Source organism: Marmota flaviventris, chromosome 3 (genome assembly GCF_047511675.1).
Source record: "Marmota flaviventris isolate mMarFla1 chromosome 3, mMarFla1.hap1, whole genome shotgun sequence".
In the NCBI taxonomy this organism is placed as follows: domain Eukaryota; kingdom Metazoa; phylum Chordata; class Mammalia; order Rodentia; family Sciuridae; genus Marmota; species Marmota flaviventris.
This window is the reverse complement of record NC_092500.1, coordinates 46,105,023-46,131,293: the sequence shown is the minus strand read 5'-3', so window position 1 is coordinate 46,131,293 and position 26,271 is coordinate 46,105,023. Positions and strand designations below refer to the sequence as shown.

At 35.3% G+C, this 26,271-nt stretch overlaps 2 protein-coding genes across 2 annotated transcripts in view; one reads left to right on the top strand and one right to left on the bottom strand.

Annotated features, from left to right (window-relative positions):
• The window catches only part of Zfc3h1 (zinc finger C3H1-type containing), a 48,542-nt gene extending 39,862 nt beyond the window's left edge, over positions 1-8,680 (bottom strand). Inside the window, exons 1-2 of the mRNA XM_027922942.3 lie at positions 7,804-8,680; positions 2,558-2,974 (exon numbers count right to left, since the gene is read on the bottom strand). Of these exons, the coding sequence (XP_027778743.2) occupies positions 2,558-2,974; positions 7,804-8,401 (1,015 nt within the window). The 5' untranslated portion in view covers positions 8,402-8,680. The remainder of the gene's footprint in view (positions 1-2,557; positions 2,975-7,803) is intronic.
• Positions 8,681-8,784: 104 nt separating this feature from the next.
• On the top strand, positions 8,785-20,005 carry Thap2 (THAP domain containing 2). Its single transcript, XM_027923005.3, has 3 exons — positions 8,785-9,306; positions 16,079-16,274; positions 18,470-20,005. Exons 1-3 carry the CDS (start codon positions 9,236-9,238, stop codon positions 18,857-18,859), a joined length of 657 nt encoding a protein of 218 aa, XP_027778806.2. The 5' UTR covers positions 8,785-9,235; the 3' UTR covers positions 18,860-20,005.
• The last annotated feature ends 6,266 nt before the right edge of the window (positions 20,006-26,271 follow it).

Here is a 26,271-nt window from a genome sequence, read left to right as displayed (position 1 = left end):
CACAATTCAGGGGATGTGGGGTAAGACCTGAGAATCTGCATTTTTGCCAAGTTGACAGAAACACTGGTCATTAGGGACCACGCTAAGGAAAATGAGTGTTAGTGGGGCACAGTGACACACATCTGTAATCCCAGCAGTTCGGGAGGCTAAAGCAGAAGAATCACAAGTTCAAGACCAACCTCAACAACTTAGCAAAATAAAAAGGGCTAGGGATGGTAAAGTGCCCATGGGTTCAATTCCCAGTAACAACAACAAAAAAAGTCTAATAGCTAACTTTTCAAAATCAATAGAAGTCAGAAATAACTTCAGTATGGTGAGAATATTTAGAATTTGGTTAACTTTAAATTAACCAATTTAGAATTCTAAACTCAAAGAAATTACCTTTAATAAAAGAGTCACACATTTAAAAAATTCTAAAGAATGTATTTTAGCATAAGTGATTCTAGATATATATGAAAGAATAAACTAAGAAAGTACTAAATAAAAGGAGAAAGATATACAAACACTTTTTTTTTTGGTGGTGTTGGGGATCAAACCAGGACTCTGCACATGCACATGCTGGGCAAGTACTCTACAACTGAGCTACATCCTCAAACACCAACCAGTTCTTTTATTTCAGAGAGAGGGTACAGATCTTGATTGATTTTAGGCATGTGAATTTTAAAAATTCATGTTATACTGGGAGTATAGTTCAGTGGTACAGCCCTTCCCTAGTATGGAGGTTCTGGGTTCCATCCCTAGGACTCAGGAGGGGAAAAAAATTAAAATTCACGTCACAATTTCTAGAAGAACCAATGAAACCAGAAATGTAATAGTTAAATTCCAAACTAGCAAAAGAAAGAAAATTATATGGGGGGAAAAGAGGCAGGAAAAAAAAAATCCAAATATCAATAATCATAAAAAATGTGAATGAACTACATGTTATACCTAAAAAAACAAAGACTGCCAAGCTAAATCACAAATTAAATTCATCTCTATACAATGTACAAGTGACATGAGATATGAAGAAAGACTGAAAGGCTAAAAAACAATATGCATCATATATACTTATCAACAGAAAAACAGTATAATTATTAATGGAAAATAGAATAGACTTTTAGGAAAAAAATTACTAGAAATAAAGTCACTACATAATATTAATTCTACAACCTCAAAGTATTTAAGGCAAAAATTGATAAATAATCCAGCTACAAGGGTTGGGAATATAGCTAAAGTACAAATTTTAAGGACTAAAATGATTTTTAGTAAGAAAGAGGCCAAAATTAATGAATTATAAACCTATGGACTTATTTTCAGGGAAATTAATAAGAAAAAAGGAAGGAGATAAAACAGATACTTTTTATAGGTATTAAAGAGGTTAAAAATCCTTAAGATTAACATCATAATTTTTACAATTTACAAGAAATAAACACATTACTAAAATATATATATACATATATATATGCACATATATATATTTTACATAGTAAACTGCCTTAACAACAATAAAAAATATGAACAGTCAGTAACTTAAGAGAGTCCCATAGGGTTGGAGGCATAGCTCAGTGTTAGAGCACTTGACTAGCAAGTGAAGGCCTAAACTAGATTCCCAGCATAAAAAGAAGAAAAAGAGTCTTAGGAAAAAAACTCCATTTAAGTTCCAAAAGCTTTTACCAGCAAGATCTAACAAATATCTTAAGCTCAAGATCAGCCTCTGCAACCTAAAAAAGCCTGTGTTTCAAACTAAAAATAACAACAGCTGGGGATATAACTTAGTGGTAGAACCCTTACCTAACACATGCAAGGCTCTGGGTTCAAAACTCAGTTCCTCAAGGGAAAAACAAAAAGTAATACATTTTTGTAATATTCTAAAAAAGGCAAAAATACAGGGACAGATTAGTGATTACCAGGCCAGCTAAGGGTAGAGGGAGGCATTAACTACAAAAGGGCATTTGTTAGGGGTTAATGGAACTCCTCTGTGTCTTAATTGCAGTGGCAGGTGATGGTTACTGACACCCAAACTGTCTGCATTTGTCAAAATATGAAGAACTATACACTAAAAAGAGCATATTTTAATTCATATGACTTATCATGGACTCTTTAGTCCAGGCATACAAGGGTCATTTAACACTAAAAAATCAATTAAAGGAGATAAATGCTCATCTCAATGAAAAGGGGGAAAAAAAAAGATGTGATAAACTTCAATATCCATTCATGCTAAAAAAAAAAAAAAAAAATCTCAAAACTGGGAATGAGGGGGAACATCCTTTATCCAATAAAGCTTAAAACTTACAAACCTACAAAAAACTTAAAACACCATGTTTAATGGTAAATGTTAGAAGTATTCCCTTTAAGTTAACAAACAAAGGTGCCCACTGCTATCACTTATGTTCAAAACTATATTATAACTTTTGGTCAGCATAGCAAGAAATAAGACAAATTACTAAATAATATGAACATCTACAAAAAAGTATAGAAAAATTAATTGGAATCATTTCAATGAAGTGCACTTTCACAACATTATTACTCCTTTAGAGAAAGAAGTCTTATCACTAATTGAAATATTTAATTCCATTACCTTGACTAGATTCAGTAGTATCAGATTTCAGGGAAAGCTGTTTTGCTCCATCTTTAACTTTTTTTAACCGATTCTTATCTCCTGGTAAAGTCAATTTTTGCCTGAGTGGTTTTAATTCAAATGCCTGAAAAGTTTTGACCTGTGTTTTCTCCTCAGGAGCTACTTCTTTACTTGAGTCTTTTGTAATACTGACAGTATCAGTGCTTGTTTGGTCCTCTAAGTTCAATGTTTTGGGATCTTCCTGTACATTCTCTTCTTTGTTACTCAAGGCTAGTTTTTCATCCTTATTGATGCATTCCAGTTCCAACTGTATTTGCTTATACTTTAAAAGTAAATCTTCAAAAGTTTCTTCCCCACAGTTTTCACTCTTTGATGAATAATTTTGTTTTCTTGATGGAGATCTTCCAAAACTTTTGGCTGAACAGCATATTAAGGAAACCGCTTAAGTTACAGATGAATTTTCTCCATTATTATTTTTTAAAAGAAACTGATATTTTTAAATTACTACATTCCATTTAATATACACACTAATGCCTACTTTCATCATGCGCCCATATTTCAATTTAACAAGTATCCATATAAATAGTCCACTTAAAAAGCCATTAGTGTCAGTAATTACCAATAATACCCACAGCTAGTCCACCTAGTTAGGTTACAGCATCCTCCTTCTGTAGGTCCCATGAGAGCTCATAACAAGCTGGATGTTAAAGATACTTTTCTGAAGGAAGAGGGAAGAAAATGGTTTGTCACAGATGTGGATAATTTACACTTCAGATAATCAGGAAGAATTGTTTCTTTAGTTTCTTCTCACATTTCAAATTTTTTAAAAAATAAGAAAATGAACACTGGCAATTAGTAGTTAGACCAATTTATGAATGAAAGACATCTTTTTTTTTTTTTTGGTACCAGGGATTAAACCCAGAGATGCTTAACCACTGAGCCACATCCCCAAAACCTTTTTTTTTTTTTTTTTTTTTTAATTTTGAGCCACAGTCTCACTAAATTGCTCAGGACCTCACTAAGTTGCTGAGGCTGGCTTTGAACTTATAATCCTCCTGCCTCAGCCTCCTGAGCTGATAAATTTACAGGCATGCACATTTTCTTAAAAATCTAATACATAACAAGCTCAGAGCTCATCAAGATACTAACATTCAACATATTCACAACTTGAATAATTGTAAGTTGCAAATAAAAAATAAGGAAAATCCCTAAATAGCACTCAAAATGTATTTTCTAATTTCAAATAATTCATACATGTGAGAATTTTTACACCTTTTTCCAGCCTGGAAATTACCAAGGAAAAAGATGAACACTTTTTGTGGTTTTAATATAATAAATCATTTTTAGATCATTTTGTAAGGGTTAGGATATAACATTATACCTCCTAAATACAGTAACAGGACAAGCAGCCAGCAAAGATTTTTAAACTCCTCTGATGACCAATCCAAGAATGAGAACCAACATCAAATATTAGAAAATAAATAAGCTTTACAATTGAAAATCTTCAGCAAAACTACTGTAACAAATCTTTGGTTCTCTGATCTCTTCAGTACCAAATTTCTTAAAAGAATACAAGTTTGGGCTGGGGATGTGGCTCAAGCGGTAGCGCGCTCGCCTGGCATGCGTGCAGCGCTGGGTTCGAACCTCAGCACCACATACAAATAAAGATGTTGTGTCTGCCGAAAACTAAACAATAAATATTAAAAAAAAAAAAAAAAGAATACAAGTTTTTCAAAGGCTCTCTTACCTATGCTCCAACCAAACAGAATCTGGCTTGTCTCAATAATTCAACAGAAGCTGTTCTGGCTGTGCTTATCCACCAGTGTTTTCAAGTCTTACTTTACCTGACCTCTCTGTAACATTTGACACTATAAACCATTGCTCTCTTGGCTTACATAACTTCCACTTATCCTTCTGTTTTCTCTTACCTTTTTAAAGCTTCATGATTTCTTTCTCTCCAACTAATAATGTGCTCTCCAGTGAACTCTAGTAAGATTCTCTTTTCATTAGGAACAGTCTAATGTACTTCTGTAGTTTTAGCTGCCACAGGTGAGGAGTTCGGCCTCTTAAGACTTTTGGGTTCTCTAGCACCCACAAACGATGATCCATACTGCTGCCATGGTATAGATACAAATACAAATCTAATAAGATCTCTCCCCTTGCTCAAATCTCATTTAAGAGTCCAAAATCCTTGGCATGAATACAATGCTTTTATGATCTGACCTGTGCTTACCTTTCCAGTCTTACCTTCTTTCTGCTTATCACATTTATGCAGCTTTATATCTAGGTTTCTGTTCAACTTGACCCCAATTCAAGTCACCACCCTTGCGAAGCCAAAACTATTTATCCTTCCCTTCCCATTCCTATGTACTCTTTGTACATAAACACTACAATTATCTACATTTACAGCTGGCTTTTCAATGGGGCCATCTAAAGGCACAAATGAGTAATAAAAATAAAATTAAAGACCTTGGAAACAATTGCAAAGGGGAAAGATTCACTCTAACAAAAGAATATATAAAATAATGAAAGAATAGAAAAATGAGGAAACAGAATTGAGTTATGACTGTAACTAACCTCCTTGAAGACTAATATCCTATCTCTATCTATACAATATATAGCTAGGAATCAAACCAACACTTACTAGATCTAATTTTAAGCTTCTTAATCTGATTTCTAACAGAACTTTTAAAAAAGAAATGCTTTCAAAAAACAGGTATTAAAATCTGTCTTTAAAAAAAAAAAAAAGAACCACTATTCAACCTATTCTGCTACAGCTGAAAATTCAATGACTTTTTACTGATGAGACACACTGGCCTAATTATGTTAGCTCTCATCCAATTTGAAAGTTTAAAACAGTAGTCAACCAAGGGAGACTTAGGCTAAGACTGACAAAGTGTCTTATCATTATAAAAAATAAAAATGAATAAAGGAAGAGTTGCAATAGGTTCTGGTTTATTCTGTTTCTTTAAAGTTGAAACTAGCATATCTTCATAATTACAAAAAAAGAAACTATCACCACCTCCCAAAAAATCTATATTCAGACTACCTCATTTGTAGATTACTAAAGTGAGGCACAGAATTACCTTCATTCTTTCTTTACACAATATTTGTAAAATAAAAAGCATTTTTACAATCACACAGTGGAAATATGAATTAAACTGAGTACAACACTGATATTAAAAGAATTTAAAGGTTTGTATTAAAAATTTTGTTTGCTCACATTACACAAAAGTAGCTGGAAACTACATTTGCCTTGTCAAAATCTTATAAAAACCACCACCTCTAGGATGGATTAATGATATTTCATAAGAAAAACAATGAGCAGAATATCAAAACAAGTGTCCTTTTCTTAAAGTACAGCATCTGTGAAAGGAAAAACAGCAAGATAGCTCGTTTCTGACAAGTTATTACAGAAATCAGTCACACAGGAAGTCTAGATGCTTTCCTATATTTTTGTTGCAATTCCATATGCCTATTTATTACTAAAAGCATGTAAACAGAAAAATTAGCAAAGGTAAATGGCAGAGGCCCAAACTGGTACCAAATGAGCAGAAAGAAAGACAAAGATGATGGGTGTGGTGGCACATGCCTATAATACCAGCGATTTGGTAGGCTAAGGCAGGAGGATTGCAAGTTTGAAGCCAGCCTAAGCAACTTGGCAGGATCCTAAACAAAGATAGGAGGTGGGTGAACACTCTGTTCTCCCCCATTTTCTTATACAAAATAGATTTTTAAAAAGCTTTGAGTGCCCATAATACTTTTTATATAACTCAACTTGAACTTTTTTAGTAAGCTACATTTATTTTCATTTGTCTCTCCAACAAAAATAGTTTCATCTCTATCCTTAAATAGCCCTTTAGGGTTTTTTGTTGTTGTTTTGTTTTGTTTTTTTGGATTCAGAATAAACAAATCTAGAGGAAAAAAAAAAATCTTGGACACAGGTTTTCTAAGCTCAGTGGTGGAGCACTTGCCTAGCATTGTGTGAGGCACTGGATTCCATTCTCAGCACCATTAACTAATTAGTTAATTAATTAATTAAAGGTTCATCAACAATTAAAAAAAAAAGTTAAATACCTACATGATTTTTCTCTGAAACAATTTTAAAATACCCCTAACCCAATGTTTAGTTGCAGAAACAACTTTTTCAGGGCATCAACACCACAACCTGTTTTTTTTTTTAACCTAAACCTTTCGTTCCCCTTTCATCATGACACCTGGGAAAAACCATTCTGACCCTAAGTATTCTATAAAAATAATTTTAAAGGTTTTCCAATTAAATGTTGTTATATATAAACTTCATAATGAAGACTAGGCTGGAGTTGTGACTCATCAGTAGAGTGCTCATGGGAGGCCCTGGGTTCAATCCTCAGTACCATATAAAAATAAATAAATAAAATAAAGGTATTGTGTCCAACTACAACTAAAAAATAAATATTAAAAAATTATTAAATATAAACTTTGAATAAATAAAAATATTAAAATCATTGCACCATAAGAATTACAATTAGTCATGAAAATCCTTAGTAAATTGTTTTACAATTATCACAGAGTCAAGACACAGTTCTATAAAACAAGAAAACTTGAGATACAATCCCACACTCTAATATATTAAAATAAAAATGCTGGCAAGTTTATTTTTCTCTGTAGTCCACATTTAGACACACTGCGAGTTATAAAATGCCCAAAAGTGAACACAGGAAAAGACACTGAGCCCCCCCCCCCCTTTTTTTTTTATTTTCCACTTTAAAAGGTAGCAGTGGGAAAGAATAACTCAAAAAAGGCTTTTAAAAAAGGAATTATCAGAATGATAGGATTATGCCGAATCAAACTTCACAATTTCCAATGTCAAAGTGCACGCAATTAAAGTAACAGCATTCCCCAAACTGTTTACTATTTTTCATCCAAAAATCTTAAGTCAAATTCACTTGAAATACTTACTGTATTAGTTAAAAAAAAATGCTAATGAAAACTTGTGCTTCTTACAATACTGATTTGATCGTATTTGATTCCATAGCTTTCAATCCATAACACATTTAATGTTAAAAAGCAATCTACCCAATAAAGCAATCTAAGAAACACTGCTATAGTGTGACACATGGAAATTACCAAAGAACAACTTACTGTAAGTATACTGACACAAGAACAAATAAGCGGTTCTGAAAAGTTACACTCATAGACCTAGTAATGACGCTTAAGGGAACTTTGAGTGACACACCCAGGGCAGATCGCCACGTTAAGGATACAGCTCTTCCGAGGTGGAGAAGGCTCTCGCCAGCTCTGACTACTGCTGAATCCGGATCCTGCTCCTCCTCCCAGAGGAGGTCTGCCCCCCGGCTTGCCACCTCGGTCACCCCCGCCTCGCCCCCGACTCCAGCGACTACCACCCCGGTAAGGCCTGCCTCGAAAGCGGAAACGGTCCAAGGCGATGTGGCTGCGCTCCCAGAAAGACGGCCGCGGGCTGCTTTCGGACAGTGAGCTGGAAGGCATCCGCACCGAGGGCGGATGAGACCGGAATGGTTCTTTGGGTCGGTAGCTGCTATGTCCCCTGAGGTGGCCCCGTTCAGAGACGTGCCGCGAGCGTGAGAAATTCCTCAGCTGCTGCTGAGAAGAGGACGATGACGACGAAGAGCCACCGCCTCCGCCGGATCCACCACCCCGGGCCGGGTGAGGAGGCCTTCTCCGCGGATACGGTAACAGGCCGCCACCACTGCTGCTGCTGCTACTCCGGCTCCGTGTCTGGCTGTTGTTATCGTCATCGCTGATCTCCCCATCTTCAAGCTCCCCTTCTTCCTTCGGCGAGAGGCCACTGGAGGCCGGGGCCGAAGTATCAGCGGTCGCCATCCGGGGAGCAGCACCTTCCACACAACCTTAGCCCTCCGTCCGGGATCCGCCCGACAATTGCCTTTCTCCTCAGCTCCTTTCTTTACTAACAGACTCGATAGGTGCGGCCTTACCGTACTCAGACACCTAGCGGGCTCTGCTCCCCAACTTGCCCGCACCCCAGCTCTTTCTCGCCGGACCGTCGCAAGCCAGTTCCCTCTCCTAGCGCCCCCTTGCTCCTCAGCGATCAGGGCTCTTCCGCCTCGCGAGATGGGGGCAGTGAAAGCGGCGGTGTCCGAGACGTCACTTCCTACAGCACGCAGGAAACGTGGTTCCCAGCTCACGCGATACTGACGACTATCGCAGTGCTCGCCGAGATTTGTAGTCTCTCTCCTGCCATCGGGTTAGCCCTTCGGGTCTCCGGCTCACACCCACCCCAGGCTCGGAATTGGGACAACTGGGTGCGTGCCGGGGTGGGCGGACCTGCTTATTGCAGATGTCAGAACGTTTCGTGGTAATCCGAGGGGAAAACACCTCTGTCTTCCAATTGCTCCGAGGACCACTGCCAAAGATACTCCCTTCAGGGAACCGGGGAGGGGGGTCCGCCATATTGGTGAAGGCAGACGAAAGCGCCTAGAGCTCCAGGATGGTTGGCTCTGCGGACGCAAATCCGCCATATTATTAAAGAGAAAGGGAAGGTTGACCCTCCTTTGCAACCCTCCTTCCATACACACCCTTTTCCCCACCCTGCTTTCGCGACTAAGCTTGCTGGGCCCTTCGCTCGCCTCAGTTGTCTAGCCTTTGTCCGAAGAAAGCTTAGCAGCTCAGATAGCACCGAATGAGGGGTAAAGGGAAATGCCGACCAATTGCGCCGCAGCGGGCTGTGCAACTACCTACAACAAGCACATTAACATCAGCTTCCACAGGTAACCTGGGGAGGGAGTGGGGGTGACGGAAATGGGAGATGCTAGTCTTAGTATTGCTTGTGTAGAAGGAACAGGAGAATTCTAATTTTTACCAACTTTCCCAACTAGTGACAAGGAAGACATCATTTTTGTCCTTGTGTTTCTCAAATCTGTCCAATTTTTCCCTCAGGGAAGGTTTTACTCGTTTTCTAAAAGAAATCCAAGTACTGTACTCTGACTACTCCTTAGAGAAAGTGACAGCAGGATACCTTAATTTTCCACTCTTTTTGCTCCTAAATATTAGTCCATGTCTTGATAAGAATGACGCCATAAGGGAGAGGATCTTACCCCCTTCCAGTCAACAGTCACCGTTTGAAAAGCCTGCTATGTTCCCATTAAAACTGGAGAATTCTCATTAGCTGAACTGACATGGGAAGCATTTAAATTTCTAATACACACACACACAATAACTGCGGAGGAACTGAGTCATAATTGATAGCTATAAAATGAAGCAATTAGTGAAAGAGCAAAAGATAAGTAAGCTTTCTTGAACACAGAAATAGAAAGAACCGAGGCCTTATTTCTCCTTCCGTTTGCTAGAAAAGCAATCCAAATTCTTTAACTCTGTCAAATCAGAACTCTTGAAGGCACTTTGAAGACTGCCTGACATATAATAGGTACTTGGTACATGTTCATCTTCTCTTCAGGTGCCTTCCACCTGCCCAAAGAAAAGAAATATTAAAAAGTTAAATGAAAACAATTCTGATTTTATATACCTCAGAACTTATATAGAAAATCATATTTTTAACCTTTTCCCGACTTCACTATTACTAAAAGCACACCCATTACTAAAGCTACCATTAAAAAAAAAAAATCCTTGTGATGTTTGTTTTTAAACTACTTAATGCAAATGTAGTGCTTTATTCATTCATCCATCGCATATATACTGAATTCCTAATTGCCTGACATTGTGTTAAGGATTCAGAAAGTTCTTAACTTTCTAGAGTTTAGAGTTGAATGGGGAAGAAAGACATAAATAATTACCTGTACCAAAAAAATTTTTGTTTTAGATAGACCTAACTTAGCCTTGGAAAGAACACTTCTCAAAGGATGTGACATTTGAAATGAGACCAAAGTATGAAAGACTTGGTCCTGTATGTTACTTAAGAATTCTATTTTATTCTAAGAGTACTTAAGAAGTCATGGAGAGTTTAAAAAGAATAATGACAAGATTAGATTTGCATATTAAGCCTCCTGCAGTGTGGACAATTAGAGAATTAGGTGCTAGTCAAGCATCATTAGAAATGACTTTGATGAGAAAGCAGCATATTATAGAATGTTAATTTACTTACTATTTCATTCACAAGGAAATCCTGCTACAGTATCAACTGAACTAAATGCTACCAATTAGTTTACTAACACAAAGAGTGGTGGATTAGGGGAGGTGAGAGTTTATAGCCACAAATTAAACTGTAGTCAATAGGAATCTACGAAGTGGCCCAGCTAAAGTTGCATGGTATTAATAGTAGGGATGGATAGAATTGGACAGATTTGAGAAATGATTGAGGAGAAATTACTGGATTTGGTAATCTGATATGGAAGATGAGAGGGAGAAGTCCAGACACTAATTATGGTTTAAGAGATGATGGTATGTATGATAATGCACTTAGTCATGAAATTAAAATTTTTATGTGTAATCTGAGAAATTCAGGTCTTAAAGTAGAAATAACTATAATAAAAACAAATTCTTGTTTCATAAGTAAAACCATTTAATTAACGCGTTTCCACCCAGGACATGGCAGACTTCTTTATTCCTGTGTACAAATGATACTGCCTAAGTCTACAGTCTCCACTTTTCTTACCTTTTAGCCTATTCCAGTCTAAATCTCCTTAATAATCTGAAACTGCCATTACTACATGTCTTTCTCCACACTCATTCTTCTAATAATTTCCTCCTTGAAATCCTCTATACTTTTAGACTACTGACAATAATTGTGTAATTTTCTTCTTTGGCTAATTTTCAGATTTGTTCTGCTAGCCCTTTTCCCTACTCCCTAATCTAGATATTCACACTCTTATCTCCTGCCAGTCCAGCAGATTCAATATTCATAGTGAATTTCCAATACCACAAACAAAGACCACTTCTGTATTCTGATTTTCAGTAAAGGGAAACACCATCTACCTGGATACTTAGAAGTCAGCATCCCTTGACTTCTCACATTCCCTCTTGATCTGATTATTACAACAGCCTCTTAATTGGTTCAGTGCTTTCATTCATGCACTGCTAACCAATCTAATATAATCAATGGTGTGTAGCTAAATGTTTAACAACTGGCTGTCCTAAGAAGTAGAAAGGCCAGATTTATAATGTTTACCTAACTTCCCTGAAGTCTAGTTTCAAGCTGCCAATGTGACATAACTGATATGGAGTTGAGAAGAGATATGATATACTATGCTGTAATATTTCTACCCTAAAGATACTAGACATAAATAACATTAAAAGATTAGAAAATAATAAAATAATTAGGAAATTTGGGTATTTAGTATTTATTTGGGATTTTATTTGTGAATTTGTATAAATTAATTTGTGGTAATGGTTATATTTAACAACCAGTTCAAAATTTCTCTTGTCAACAGCTTTTATATTTCAGCCTTTGAATGGCTTAACAGTGCCATTTTGGACAAACTTCAAAAACTTGGACTTGGCCTTCCAGCATCATCTCATGTCATATCACATTTCCTGTCCCTAAGATACTCAACACTCTTCACTAATCCCATTTAGCTTCACTAGCTATTCCTATTCTTTTAAGTGTTTGTTTTTGTACTGAAGTACTTTATCACTGAACTACATCCCCATTCCTTTTTATTTTTTTATTTTGAGACAAAATCGCACTAAGTTATTGAGGTTGGCCTTGATCTTGCCATCCTTCTGCCTCAGCCTCTTCAGTTGCTAGGATTACAGGGGTGTGCCACCATGTCCAGCTTGAGGGCTCCTGACTGATGAGCCCTTTCTGTTTTATGATTCTATATGGCCCTCCCTGTACATAGACTTTTTATAATATTCATAACAATTATTACGTTTATAATAATAATAAGTAAACTTTAGTATTTACCATGCACTGTGCATTAGTTAGGCATTTATGTTTAATTGTTAGAGCCATTCTTACCTTACTTTGTAGATACAAACAAGAACTAAAAAAGTTAAGTTGCAGGGCTGGGGTTGTAGCTCAGTGGTAGAGCACTTGCCTAGCACATGTGAGGCACTGAGTTCGATCCCCAGTATCACATAAAACTAAATAAACAAAATAAAGGTATTATGTCCATCAACAACTAAAAATGTTTAAAAAAAAAGCTTAACTTGCCTAAAGTCACCTAGCTATTATTGAAAAGGAACCAGTATTGGAGACCTGGTTTGTCCAAAGACGATGTTGTCAGCCATTTGTTGTCTACTTCTATTTGATTCTCTACCCCACTACATTATATATACACTCAGATGACAGACATCAAAACTGTTTACAGCCATGTCGTCAGTGCCAAGGAGCATAAGAGGCAGTCAACTATTTATTAAAGATGCAAGGAAGATAGCATTGTTCAAATTACTGAGTTATTTCCAAAACATCATGTTCATAAAAGCCTGGTTCTCTTGTTCAACAGTTAAGAATATATCTGGTAGGGAAGGGGAGCAGCGGGGGAATAGATGAATTCTAGATAGGGCAGAGTGGTGGGAGGGAAAGGAAAGGGGCAGGGGATTAGCAAGGGTGGTGGAATGTGATAGACATCATTATCCAAAGTACATGTATGAAGACACGAATTAGTGTCAACATACTTTATGTACATCCAGAGATATGAAAAATTGTGCTGTATATGTATAATAAGAATTGTAATGCATTCCGTTGTCATTTATTTTTTAAAAAATCAATTTAAAAAAGGAAAGAAAAGGAATATATCTGTTACCACCATGTTAGTTTTTTAATATTTATAAGATGGTTTATTACTACTTAAATTTGGCTGATGGCTACATCTTCTACCCTTTAAATATACTGTGAAAAATTCAGATGACACATACAAAACCTGGTTAAGATTAATGCTATATAAAATTATACCAAAATCAAATATAAAATTGTTGATTATTATTCTATTTTAGCATGGATAATCTAAAGATTATTTGATAATGCCACATTAGCCCCATTAGTTCATTTATTGATTGATTCAAAAACATTCAAGTGCTTAACAGGCACTATGGTAGATAATAATGATAGACCCAGGGATAAAGTAGTCAAAAACCTAGACCTCACTCTACAGAAACTTAAAATCTAGTGGGGAGCCAGAAAGGTAAATAATTAGAATATGGTGATTTCAGTGATATATGATATAGCAACATCTAACCCAGTCTTCTGATAAAGAAAAAATATTCTTAGTAAAATGGGATTCCTAAAAGTCTTAAAAGAAGCAAGCACAATATGGTCAAGTTAAGGTTCCATTTGACGCACTGGTTTCAATATTAAGGAACAGTTTTAAAACAGGGCTTTAAAAAAGAGAATAAGAGGCTGGGGATATAGCTCAGTTGGTAGAGTGTGTGCCTCGAATGCACAAGGCCCTGGGTTCAATCCCTAGCACCAAAAATAAATAAATAAGAAGCTGAGCAGGGCATCATGGCACATGCCTATAATCCCAGCTGCTAGGGGTATGGTTCAGTGGTTAAGTGCCCCTGGGTTCAATCTGTGGTACCAAAAAAATCCAGCTGAAAAATAACATCTGAAAGACAGTCTTTCTGTATTTGAAGAGTTTTATGCAAATAAAAATACAGTGATTGTATTTATTTGTTCTGAGTCTCCATTGAGGCCCCAAGAAAAAATTAACTAATGTCTGATTTTTAGCTTTGGATTAGGAAACATTTCCAAACCACTAAAATAATGGAACAAAGATTTTGGGTTTTGGTTTTGCTTGGTTTTGGTACTAAGGATTGAACCCAGGAGTGCTTAACCACTGAGCCATATCTCCAGCCCTTTTAAAATATTTTTATTTAGAGACAAGGTCTTGCTAAGTTGCTGAGACTGGCCTTGAAGATAGGAGATGGGCAATGTTTACTGGAAATTTGGACTTTCATTTCTTTGTGTCTATCATCACTAGCAATGTAAAACTAGGACTGTATAGGACAGTATAAAATCTATTACCTCCAAGGTCCTGAAGTTTCACTTCAGAATTTATTTATTTTTTTTTTTTTTAAATATTTATTTACTTATTTTTAGTTCTCGGCGGACACAACATCTTTGTTGGTATGTGGTGCTGAGTATCGAACCCGGGCCGCACGCATGCCAGGCGAGCGCGCTGCCGCTTGAGCCACATCCCCAGCCCATCACTTCAGAATTTCTGAAGCACGTATTTGATGTGGATTATTCAGCCCCCACCACCACCACCACCCACAGTGCTGGGGATCAAACCCAGGGCCTCACACATGCTAGACAAGTGCTATATCATTGAGCTATATCCCTAGCTATGATCCTTTTTTTTTTTTTTTTTTTGGTTCTTTTTATATACAAGTCAGTTCATAATTAATACTTAAACTAAAGAAGAATAGTCAGTCATCACAGTTACTAGTAGATTTTTAGAGACAGCCCTTGTATATTTGTCTCTTCCTTAACAAGTATACATTAGGTACATGTCAGTTATTTGGTTTTTGAGAGAAATATGAAGGGAAAAACATTGGTGAATGGCATTTTGAGTTTTTCTAATTTTACTTTCTGCTACACTATATAAATTGAGTTGGTTTTTAAAATATATATATATATATATATGTAGTTTAACTACATGGAAATAATACAGTGAATTAATTGAAATATTATGTATTCAGCTGGGCACAGTGGCACATGCCTCTAATCCCAGCTACTTGGGAGGCTGAAGCAGGAAGATCACAAGTTTGAGGCCAGCCTCAGCAACTTAGTGAAACCTTGTCTCAAAAAATAAAGCCTGCAGGGTGGCGTGTGCTTGTACTCCCAGCAGCTCTGAAGGTTGAGGCAGAAGGATTGCAAGTCCAAAGCCAGCCTCATCAACTTAAGGAGGTCCTAAGTATCTTAGTGAGATCTTGTCTCAAAATTAAAATACATATATATGAAGGGCTGGGGATGTAGCTCAGTGGTTAAGCGCCCTGGGTTCAATCTGCAGTACCATAAAAAATATAAGTAAGTAAATAAATATCTGTATCATATTAATATAGCAAATTTTTGTTGAGTTCCTTGTATTTGCAAGATACTGTGTTAGGTGTCTAAGATAAATAAATTAAAAATATAATAATGATCCCTATTTTCAAGAAACAATTTATTTTACTGGAAATTTATTAAAATGGAAAAATTACAGAATACTGTGGTATTATAATTATGGAACACAGGAAGGAGTACCAGAATCTTCCCAGACTTTCCTTAATAAAATTTAATTTTTATGCAACCAGCACAAATCACAGCATTGTGAATTTGCTGCTGCTTATAATAGTTCTACATAAAATTTATCTAGATAAGTTTAGTCATGTTTTATTTTACTATCCATGTTAAGAACTGGTAAGAAATGTCTCTTTTTAAAGTCTGTGAAAAATAAATCTGCTCAATCTTTTTTTATAATTTTTTTTTTAACAATTTATAAAACTCAGCATGAATTGGTTTCTTTTCTATATCTGGATATTATGAGTTTAAATTTTTTTATGTAAATGGGAGACACTTTTAAATTTCTTTTAATCATTTAGGTACAGCCAGAAGTATGCTAGTTGGAATTTGAGTTGCCTTTTTGGTTTGTTTGTTTTAAGGTTTCCTTTGGATCCTAAAAGAAGAAAAGAATGGGTTCGCCTAGTTAGACGCAAAAACTTTGTACCAGGAAAACACACTTTTCTTTGTTCAAAGCACTTTGAAGCCTCCTGTTTTGACCTAACAGGACAAACTCGACGACTTAAAATGGATGCTGTTCCAACCATTTTTGATTTTTGTACCCATATAAAGTCTATGGTAGGTAATGTTATTTTTTTCAAAAACCATTTTTAGAAACCATTCCTTTTTATTTATAGAAGATAAAATTCAGAATATAGAAAAATTCACATACAGCAATATGCCTCAAGAAAGTTATAGATCTTCCTCTTATGTAATAAAGGCACAAGGTAGAATTAGAACTCAGATGTCCTGATTCCAATATTATTTCACCAAGCCATATTGTTTTACTATCCAGATTGAGCAGTCCTAATGTGAATTTTTGGATTAAGGATGTTTAACTGATAAAGTCTATGGAATATTCCAAAATATGAAAAAGATCTGAAACGCTTCTGATCCAAAGCATTTCTAACAAAGGACACTTGATCTGTATTGGAATCTTACCAATTATTATCCAAGTACTGATTATTATCAATAAATATACCATTGGTGAAACTTAGAAATAGTAGTAATACAACTCCAGCAGCATTCTGTTCCAATTTTAAGATGACATGCATATAATATGTCCCCAATGCTTTAAGAGCAACAAATTCTAAGTTATACCAAAGGATATGCCTCTCTTTGTTCAGAGGGAGGCATGACAGAAAACTTGACAGAGCTGAAGCATTCAATCTAGACTTGAGGACTTAAGAGTCTTGGAACTTGGGAGGTTTTTTATCTTGTACAGAACAACTGTAATTGAAATTAAGAACAAAGCCATTGGGTTGATGATGAGTGGGAAATTATCAAATATTGAAAGTGATATTTTGATGGAAGGAGAAAATAAAGGAGAGATGAATGAATGAATTTTTATCAAGTTAAGGAAGATCTGATCAGAGAAAGGTCACCAAAAAAAAGGAGAATGAACACAAATAGGGGGAAAGGTTTCCCTTTGAAAAGGACAGACATTTTTTCTTTGGAAAGGAAAAACAACACTTTTCCCTGAGGTATTTGTGATGCTTAAATTTGTAAGTGGGGGGGGGGGCGGTGGAGAGGGGGCTCCCTGGGGTGGGGTTGCCCAGGATGGGGGTGGGGGACCTGATGCTGTAAGTGGATATGAGTATCTGGATGATTAAGGAGCTTCTGGTTTCCTAACATCACAAATGTTAAACAAGCTCCAGAACTTTTTCACTATTTTCAACACTTAAGCCTCTCACACTGCCTGAAACATAATATAGTACTTAAATATCTGCTAAATTTAAAATGTACCTTATTTCTTTCTTTTCTGCACTCCACTCCCAAGTATTGGGATTACACACAGGGGTGCTTTACCTACTAAGCCTCCCCTCCCCTTTTTTGTTTTTTTGAAACAGGGTCTCACTAAATTGCTGAGGCTGTCCTCAAACTTGCAATCCTCCTGCCTCAGCCTCTCAAGTTGTTGGGATTATAGGTATGTGCCACCAAGTATGGCAAAATGTACCTTATTTCTAATATTTTGATAATCTATTCATCCAATAATAATCTTAGATGCCGAAAATATAAACAGCAAAAAAGAAAGACCCTGCCAATTCCTTATGTAGAGAGCAATTGCAGTTTTCATGAGAACAGGAATCACCTTTGTCTTTTATATTCACCATTATTTCCCCAGGAATTCATAGTAGTGTTTCAGTGTTTATTTAATGAATGAAAGATACAGTGTTATGAAGATATAATCTAGGAATCATTTGATATTCTTAGAGTATATTGGACAAAAGTGTCCTGAGATTTCTGATTTAGGCAAAAATTTAGCCAGATTTTAAATCCATGAAGATATAACTGTGAATAATTAATAGATAAGTCTATTTAGAAGCTTGATACTTGAGAATATGTTCCTTCGATTTGTATTTAATTTATCAAATTGAGAGAATAATATTTAACTAAAAAGGGAATCAAAGCAATTATCACAGATAAACAAAATGTCTACATTTCTAAATTGGCCTAAGTAGGAAAATAGCAAAGGATTTTTAAAGTCTCCATAGAATCATGCTCAGTAATTTGGAAGATACCTTGGCAGTCCATTGTTTATTTCAAAATCAATATTTGAATATCCCTGGAGATAAAGGACAAAAGGTGACTAGAGTTCATTCAGCCAGGCGAGAAACTTGATCCATGATTACATGAAAAAGCCTGCTGTTTTCCCGTCAAACTTTTAAAATCAGTTCTTAAAGTATAGTTTAAATACTCCAAAACTGGGCAATATTTACTTATTTGTGGTATTCCATAATTTATGTTCAACTCTGTAATTTTATTTGGCTCAGAAACTCAAGTCAAGGAATCTTTTGAAGAAAAACAACAGTTGTACTCCAGCAGGACCATCTAATTTAAAATCAAACATTAGTAGTCAACAAGTACTACTTGAACACAGTTATGCCTTTAGGAATCCAATGGAGGCAAAAAAAAGGATAATTAAGCTGGAAAAGGAAATAGCAAGCTTAAGAAGAAAAATGAAAACTTGCCTACAAAAAGAACGAAGAGCAACTCGAAGATGGATCAAAGCCACATGCTTGGTGAAGAATTTAGAAGCAAATAACATATTACCTAAGGGCACATCAGAACAGATTTTACCAACTGCCTTAAGCAATTTTCCTTTGGAAGATTTCAAGATTGTTGAACAAAATCAACAGGATAAAACATTACCAATTCTCTAAATCTAAACAGACCAAGATTATCTTTTAAGTTTATCTTCACAGAACTTGATGACCATCCTTCATTATTTTCAGAGGTAAAGATACTTATGGCAATTATGCCAAAATTTAGTATTTAATAAAGTTTTACTTGAAGTAACATAATTACTTTATAACTTATGAAAACTTGATTACAAAAGAAAATAGAAAATTTTTTATGAAACTTTTTTTTTGAGAATGAATGGAAGTGCCTTACATGAGAATTATGTACTTAGAAATTTTGCCAGAAAATCATGTTTGCAAAGTTTTTTTTTAACTACTGTTAAAGAACAGCTTATGACAAATATGTTTAATTTATGTTAGAAAAAAATTTTTCCTGTACCAAAGTTGGGATATTACATTTTAAAGAAGACACTAAGTAGAAATTACTTGCATTAAACGTGACTTTGAAATTGTTAGATTTGTATTAATTAAATTATGACTGGCACTGCTGTTTTAAAATTTATACAAACAAAACCTAAGGTACCAGGGCTGGGATTGTGGCTCAGTGGTAGAGCGCTCCTCTTGCATGGGCGGGACCCAGGTTTGATCCTCAGCACCACATAAAAGTAAAGGCATTGTGTTGTGTCCATCTACACCTAAAAAATAAATATTTAAAAAAAAAACAAAAAAACTGAGGTACAGGGACATTCTTTTATTTATTTTTATTCCCGTATTTTTCTTACCAGTAGAAGTAAGTTTATCACGGCCTTCCTTATATCCTTATAAAAATATTACATTTTAAAACAGGTTTTAAAAATAGTTATTTTTTGAACATGAAGTACCTTTGACTTATCCAGACCATGAATGAGTCCTCAAGTACCTCACAGTAGTAAAAACTAATAGCTGATAATGCTCATCTTCTAAGAAAACATGTTGTAAAATAATGAAAAATTCAAGATTTAGCTTGTTCTTAATAAAACAAATAAATGTGTACTACTTTTTTCTTATAATAAAAATATTACATTTCCAGCTTCAAAGCTGGTGCATTAATAAGCAAATTCCCTAATACCAAGTTCCCTATTCAGCTCTGCTCTCATGTGTGTTGACAGCAAAACTCTTGAAGCTTTTTGTTTTTTAACTACTTTTAAATTCTTCTGTAGCTCATTAAATTCTTATGTATCTCAGTAAGTATTGTGGGCTTCTCTTCCTTCTTTGTAAACTCACAGTAAAATGTAATCACAAAAGTATTTACCATTTTATATCTTCATAATTCACAACTTAAAATGGAATCAGTTTATCTTGCACACCAGATTGCTTTTTATCTCTTTTCTTTTAAGTGAACAAACAGCAACCATACTTCATGAGAGAAATAAAATGTAGTTCTATATAAAAAATACATGTAATAAAACTATCCAAGGGCTGGGACTATAGCTCAGTGGTAAAGCACTTGCCTCACAAGTGTGAGGCACTGGGTTTTATCCTCAGCACCACATAAAAATAAATAAAGATTGTGTCCCTCTACAAGTAAAAAATATTTTAAAAAACTATCCTAGTGCTTATTCATGTATAAAATATTAGAACTATTCGTATGGTCACCACTTGAACAATTAAAGGAACTACTTCATTTCATCAAATGTTTAATAAGAATGCTTTCTTCCCAAAAACTTTTGTCAACTCATGTAAAATTTATTAATATATTATAAAGTTATTTAATCCTACTTCAAGCTTCTGATACTACTGTAAGAAAGTAGCATATACATGCATAAATTATTACAAATGTTTCCTGTAAAGAAATGACATTTTTTCTTTTGCCAACTGTTTAGATTACTTTTTTATTTTTTAATGACACTAGTCATTTAAAAAGTCTCTTAGTTCCAGCCAGGAGTGGTAGCTTACTCTTGTAATCCCAGAAATTCAGGAGGCTGAGGCAAGAAGATCAGAAGTTCAAGAACAGCCTTAGCAATTTAGCAAGATCCTGTTTCAAAATTAAAAGCTCCTTCATTTTTCCCATGCCCTCCCCCCCCCCCCCCCCCCCGTTATGGATCAGCATAAACTTATCAGAGAAAATATTCAGCCTTTGGCTTTTGGGGATTGGTTTACTTTGCTTAGCATGATATTCTCCAACTCCATCCATTTACCTGCAAATGCCATAATTTTATTTTTACTCTTTTAATGCTGAGTAATATTCCATTGTGTATTGATTGCACAAATGGTGTGACTCAACATCACGTACAATCAAAGAAAAGTTGTGCTCCATTTGTGTGCAATGAAACAAAATGCATTCTACTGTCATGTATAACTAATTAGAACAAATTAAATGAATGAATAAATAAATAAATAAAAGGGCTGGGAATGTAGCTGTGCCTCTGAGTTCAATCCCCGTACTAAAAAAAAAGTCTCTTAGTTCTCATGTGGTACTTATAAGAAGCATTTATGAAAATCCTTTTGAAGACGGTATGAACCTTGTTAGTTATTTTATAACTATTGGACATAATTCTTTAGAATTATTACTGCATGTTTTTTCCTAATATAGTTTCAAATTCCTTTATATAATCCCAAGTGCCAGTATATAATCTCAAGTATCAGTATATAATCAACAAACACTCTGATAATATTTACTTTTAACTCAAAGTAAGTTGGGCACAAGTACATGAAAAAATGCTCACCATCTCTAGCAGTCAGAGAAATGCAAATCAAAACCACCCTAAGATACCATCTCACTCCAGTAAGATTGGCAGCCATTAGGAAGTCAAACAACAACAAGTGCTGGCGAGGATGTGGGGAAAAGGGTACACTTGTACATTGCTGGTGGGACTGCAAATTGGTGCAGCCAATTTGGAAAGCAGTATGGAGATTTCTTGGAAAGCTGGGAATGGAACCACCATTTGACCCAGCTATTCCCCTTCTCGGTCTATTCCCTAAAGACCTAAAAAGAGCATGCTACAGGGACACTGCTACATCGATGTTCATAGCAGCACAATTCACAATAGCAAGACTGTGGAACCAACCTAGATGCCCTTCAATAGACGAATGGATAAAAAAAATGTGGCATTTATACACAATGGAGTATTACTCTGCATTAAAAAATGACAAAATCATAGAATTTGCAGGGAAATGGATGGCATTAGAACAGATTATGCTAAGTGAAGCTAGCCAATCCCTAAAAAACAAATGCCAAGTGTCTTCTTTGATATAAGGAGAGTAACTAAGAACAGAGTAGGAACGAAGAGCATGAGAAGAAGATTAACATTAAACAGGGATGAGAGGTGGGAGGGAAAGGGAGAGAGAAGGGAAATTGCATGGAAATGGAAGGAGACCCTCAGAGTTATACAAAATTACATACAAGAGGAAGTGAGGGGAAAGGGAAAAAAATACAAGGGGGAGAAATGAATTACAGTAGAGGGGGTAGAGAGAGGGGAGGGGAGGGGAGGGGGGATAGTAGAGGATAGGAAAGGCAGCAGAATACAACAGACACTAGTATGGCAATATGTAAATCAATGGATGTGTAACTGATGTGGTTCTGCAATCTGTATACAGGGTAAAAATGGGAGTTCATAACCCACTTGAATCAAAGTGTGAAATACGATATATCAAGAACTATGTAATGTTTTGAACAACCAACAACAAAAATTTAAAAAAAAAAAAGAAATCATATGTGAATGGAAAAGAAAAAAAAAAGTAAGTTGGGCAAATAATCATTTTAACATAAATTTTCCAAGTATAGAATCTCATGCAGTGCACCCCTCCCACTCCAAATACAAAACAAAGCATTAATGCAACCTGTTTCTATACACAGTATCTTGATAACATTTTAAAAATCATAAAAATTAGGTAAAATACAATAAGCTTTTAGCAAATGTAATCATAATTCACTATTATTTGACACCATTGAAATCAACTACCACTCAGCAATTTTAGAGTAATTTCTTTTTGTTTTCACCTTATAATTTTCATATTACTATACTGGTAACATGCTCAAAATCCTTCCTGCAGTAAATTATTTTATTAACGGATATCTGTCCACCTTAAGACAAACTTCATTCACAGAGAAAAATGTAAGAAAGAATGTATAAATCCTATATTCAGTTTACTGATAGATTTTAGCACTTGACTGAACATCATAAAACTAATCCAAATAACTTTCTTTGGCTGAACACAACACAGATCCTGTGTTCATTTATTGTGTCTACTGGCAGTTAACCAAACAGCTAAAGGATATGATATAAAAGTGAATATTGAGCTGGAGGTGTACCTTTGTGATAGTAGAGTGTTCTTAGCTCACAGAAGGGCCTATGTTAAATCCAAAAAAAAAAAAAAAAGATGAATGTAATGTGATATTCTGCCCCTATGTTGCTCAAAGTTTCCTGAAAGAAATATTCATAATACCATATGAAAATGCTACAAAAGGTATAAAGTACTTTGAAAAACACTGGAAGTAGAAGTCAATGAGAACATATAATCAAATAATTTTCTTTTGAAATGAAACTTTTTTTTTTTTTTCTTTTTCTTTTTCTTTTTTTTTTTTTTTTTTTTGAGATTGGGGTCTTACTGTGTTGCCCAGGCTGGTCTTAAATCTCCTGAACTCAAGGGATCCTCTAAGGGCAGAGACTACAGGCCACCACACCCAGCTCAGATTTCTTATAGACTTACCAAAGGAGGTAGAAGGACATTGGTGTTTGAACTGAATTACAGTGTTATCTGAGCATTTTTACCCTTTAAAATGAACACTGATCTAATCTGTAATAGAATCTTTGCTAAAAGGAAAACAGCTATAAAGAAAATATTACATCAAAGCTAAGTACTGGAGTTTATTTGAAATTTGATATTTTATACAAAATAGCAAACCCTATTATAGATTTCTAAAATAAAGTAACTCAATCTTTACAAAACAGTTGGCATCCATTTGTTCTCTTACTTTTTCTTTAAAAACTTAAGTGTGGTAGGTGGTAGTATCTGATTTTCATAAGAATCCTCTGTTGATTCAACTTATTTATTCAGACATTTACTGTGCCAACTTGCACTAGAAATAGAAATGCCTTGGGCTGGGATTGTGGCTCAGTGGCAGAGCGCTCGCCTAGCTCACCTAGCTCCTGCGAGGCCCTGGGTTCAATCCACAGCACCACATAAAAACAAGTAAAATAAAGGTATTGTGTCCATCTACAACTAAAAAACAAATTTTTAAAAAAGAAGAAATATAAATGACTGTGGTCTAAAAAAATTCTAGAATGAACACAGGTCTTCTGCCTTCAGATTCCCTCTGCCCTCCACATTCTAACCCTTTAACATAAATCTAGTTATTAAAATAATAAAAATCATCTCAAAAAAATAATATAAAATTTTATGTGTATATACAGATAATCTGTGAGGTCATTGTTCTTTTCTGGGTAGACTTAATAATGTTTGTTTTATCTCATTTTTCAGTGTTAGAATACGGGTCAATTTTAATTTTGGTATGATATGGAAAATGGCTCATCTTTATACAAGAAATAGGATTCTTTTGATATTTGGACAGTTGGAAACTTTCTAAAATTAAGGATTTTGTACTGTATATTCAACAACTGCATATTGTATTCACAAAAATGTATTTGAAGTTTGTTAATATTAAATACTTTTTTCCAAGGAAATTGCTGTCATGTCTGTTATTTCTATAAACTACAAACATTCCTGAGTTAAGTCCTTCCCCAATTTGACCCCCTCCCCCGCCAGATTCTGCAGAATTCCTTCTTCCTAAATTGAAGCAAATTGTAAAACAATGATCTTTAAATCACCGAAGAGGAATTAGTTTCCCATTTGTTGCTGAAGTTATATATAAATATACATTATAGTTTATTTGCACTATTTTAAATGCTGCTTATGCAACTTACGCTAGATATATTAAGGGCTATAAAAGTGCTCTTTCTAGGAGTCTATTCTGAGAATATGAGGCCCTCACAAAGATTTAATTGTAGATGATTATCAAAGCATTGTTTTAACAACAAAAAGATTATGATCTTAAAATTTATTTTTCTGATTATAAAAATAATTCACAAAATACTATCTTAATATTGGCTACTTCAATTCCCCCAAATGGTTTCAGTCTTAAGCTAGAATAGCTTGTTTTATGGAGAACACCACCAATACTTGTGCCCTGGAGGAGAAATATTCATTTGAAGGTGAAGCCAGATTTAAAGGTAGGTTGGTAGTGTAGTTAGGTAAATCAGGTCTAATATAGAGTAAGATAAAGAAAATGGAGACCATTATTGAGAATGGAGTCCAGGAAACCAGAGCAGCACTTGGGGAAATTGAAATGTTAATGTCCCCAAGTCCCGGAACCCATCCTAAGGAAATGTTAATGAAGTAGCTCCCAGCAAACAGCTACCCCAGGCCCTTCCTGCCCAGATTACTCCTCCAACCCACCTATCTCCCACCTTATGGTCTTCCCACAAGCACATTCTATCACTGCAAGATAAAGGGAAACAAAGGACATGAATGTGGGAAAACTAAAAGAAGACCTTAGCTATAAAAAAGGGAAGACCTCGCCCTTCCACGATTCCACCTTTTGGGTCCCCTTCCTCCCAGGAGAAGTCTTTTCTGCTGTCCTTTAATAAAGCCTTCCACTTTCCACTCTACACTTGCCTCCGCATGCTTCTCTGGTGTTATACTTCAGCATTCAGGGAAGCAAGGACTGGTAAACAGCGGTAACAACGGGTCAGTTCACTGGTACTATGATTTAATATGCAATTTTAACCAGATCCAACAATTACAAGAAACAATAGGAACTGACTTGACACAGATAGACCTCAATGTTTTTAAGGGAATGGCCTGATGATTGTAGATGGTGGTCTTCTCGGAACACCAACTGATGGACAAGGTCTCCCTATGACTGTGATGAAGCAAAACAAACAAGACCAATTCATAATTTTGTTTAAGGAGAGACCAAAAACAACAAGGTCACTGCAATCCATAAAAACATCTGCTTTTATTATTAACTGTAACTACACAATAGTCTGTAGTCTGGTAACACTAATACTAGATGGGTAATTCTGATTGTCTATGCAAAACAGACAAAAATAAAGTGGGTACATAATAAATTTCTGTGTCCACAAAAAGGTCTAAAATTCTGTCTTTAAGTCAAAGGAATTTAAAATTACATTTGGAGGAACATATACAGTCCAATAAAAACAAGCCTATTATATTTAGAACTACTAAACAGATTTGGGTCTTGTTGACTAGCTAATTAGATGTTTTACCAAAGAAAAGGCATGTAAATTGTATTTAGAGATTCAAAATAATGTGCGTTTTTAAAAAGTAATTACTGTTAGTGGAAATAATGAGTTTTTTAAAAATAACTACTGGGTTACCATTGTGAACCATCTGAACCGGTCTTCACTCTTCCTATACTATCAGAAATTAACTGAAAAAAAATTCAGAAATATAATTATCAGTTACTATTAACTAAGGCAAACAAAACATTA

Bases quoted from the DNA above. Each gene is read 5' to 3' on its own strand.
- Thap2 (XM_027923005.3), top strand. From the start codon at position 9,236: ATGCCGACCAATTGCGCCGCAGCGGGCTGTGCAACTACCTACAACAAG. The intron at 9,307-16,078 runs GTAACCTGGGGA...GTTTGTTTTAAG, and splicing joins ATTAACATCAGCTTCCACAG to GTTTCCTTTGGATCCTAAAA. The intron at 16,275-18,469 runs GTAGGTAATGTT...TATTTGGCTCAG, and splicing joins GTACCCATATAAAGTCTATG to AAACTCAAGTCAAGGAATCT.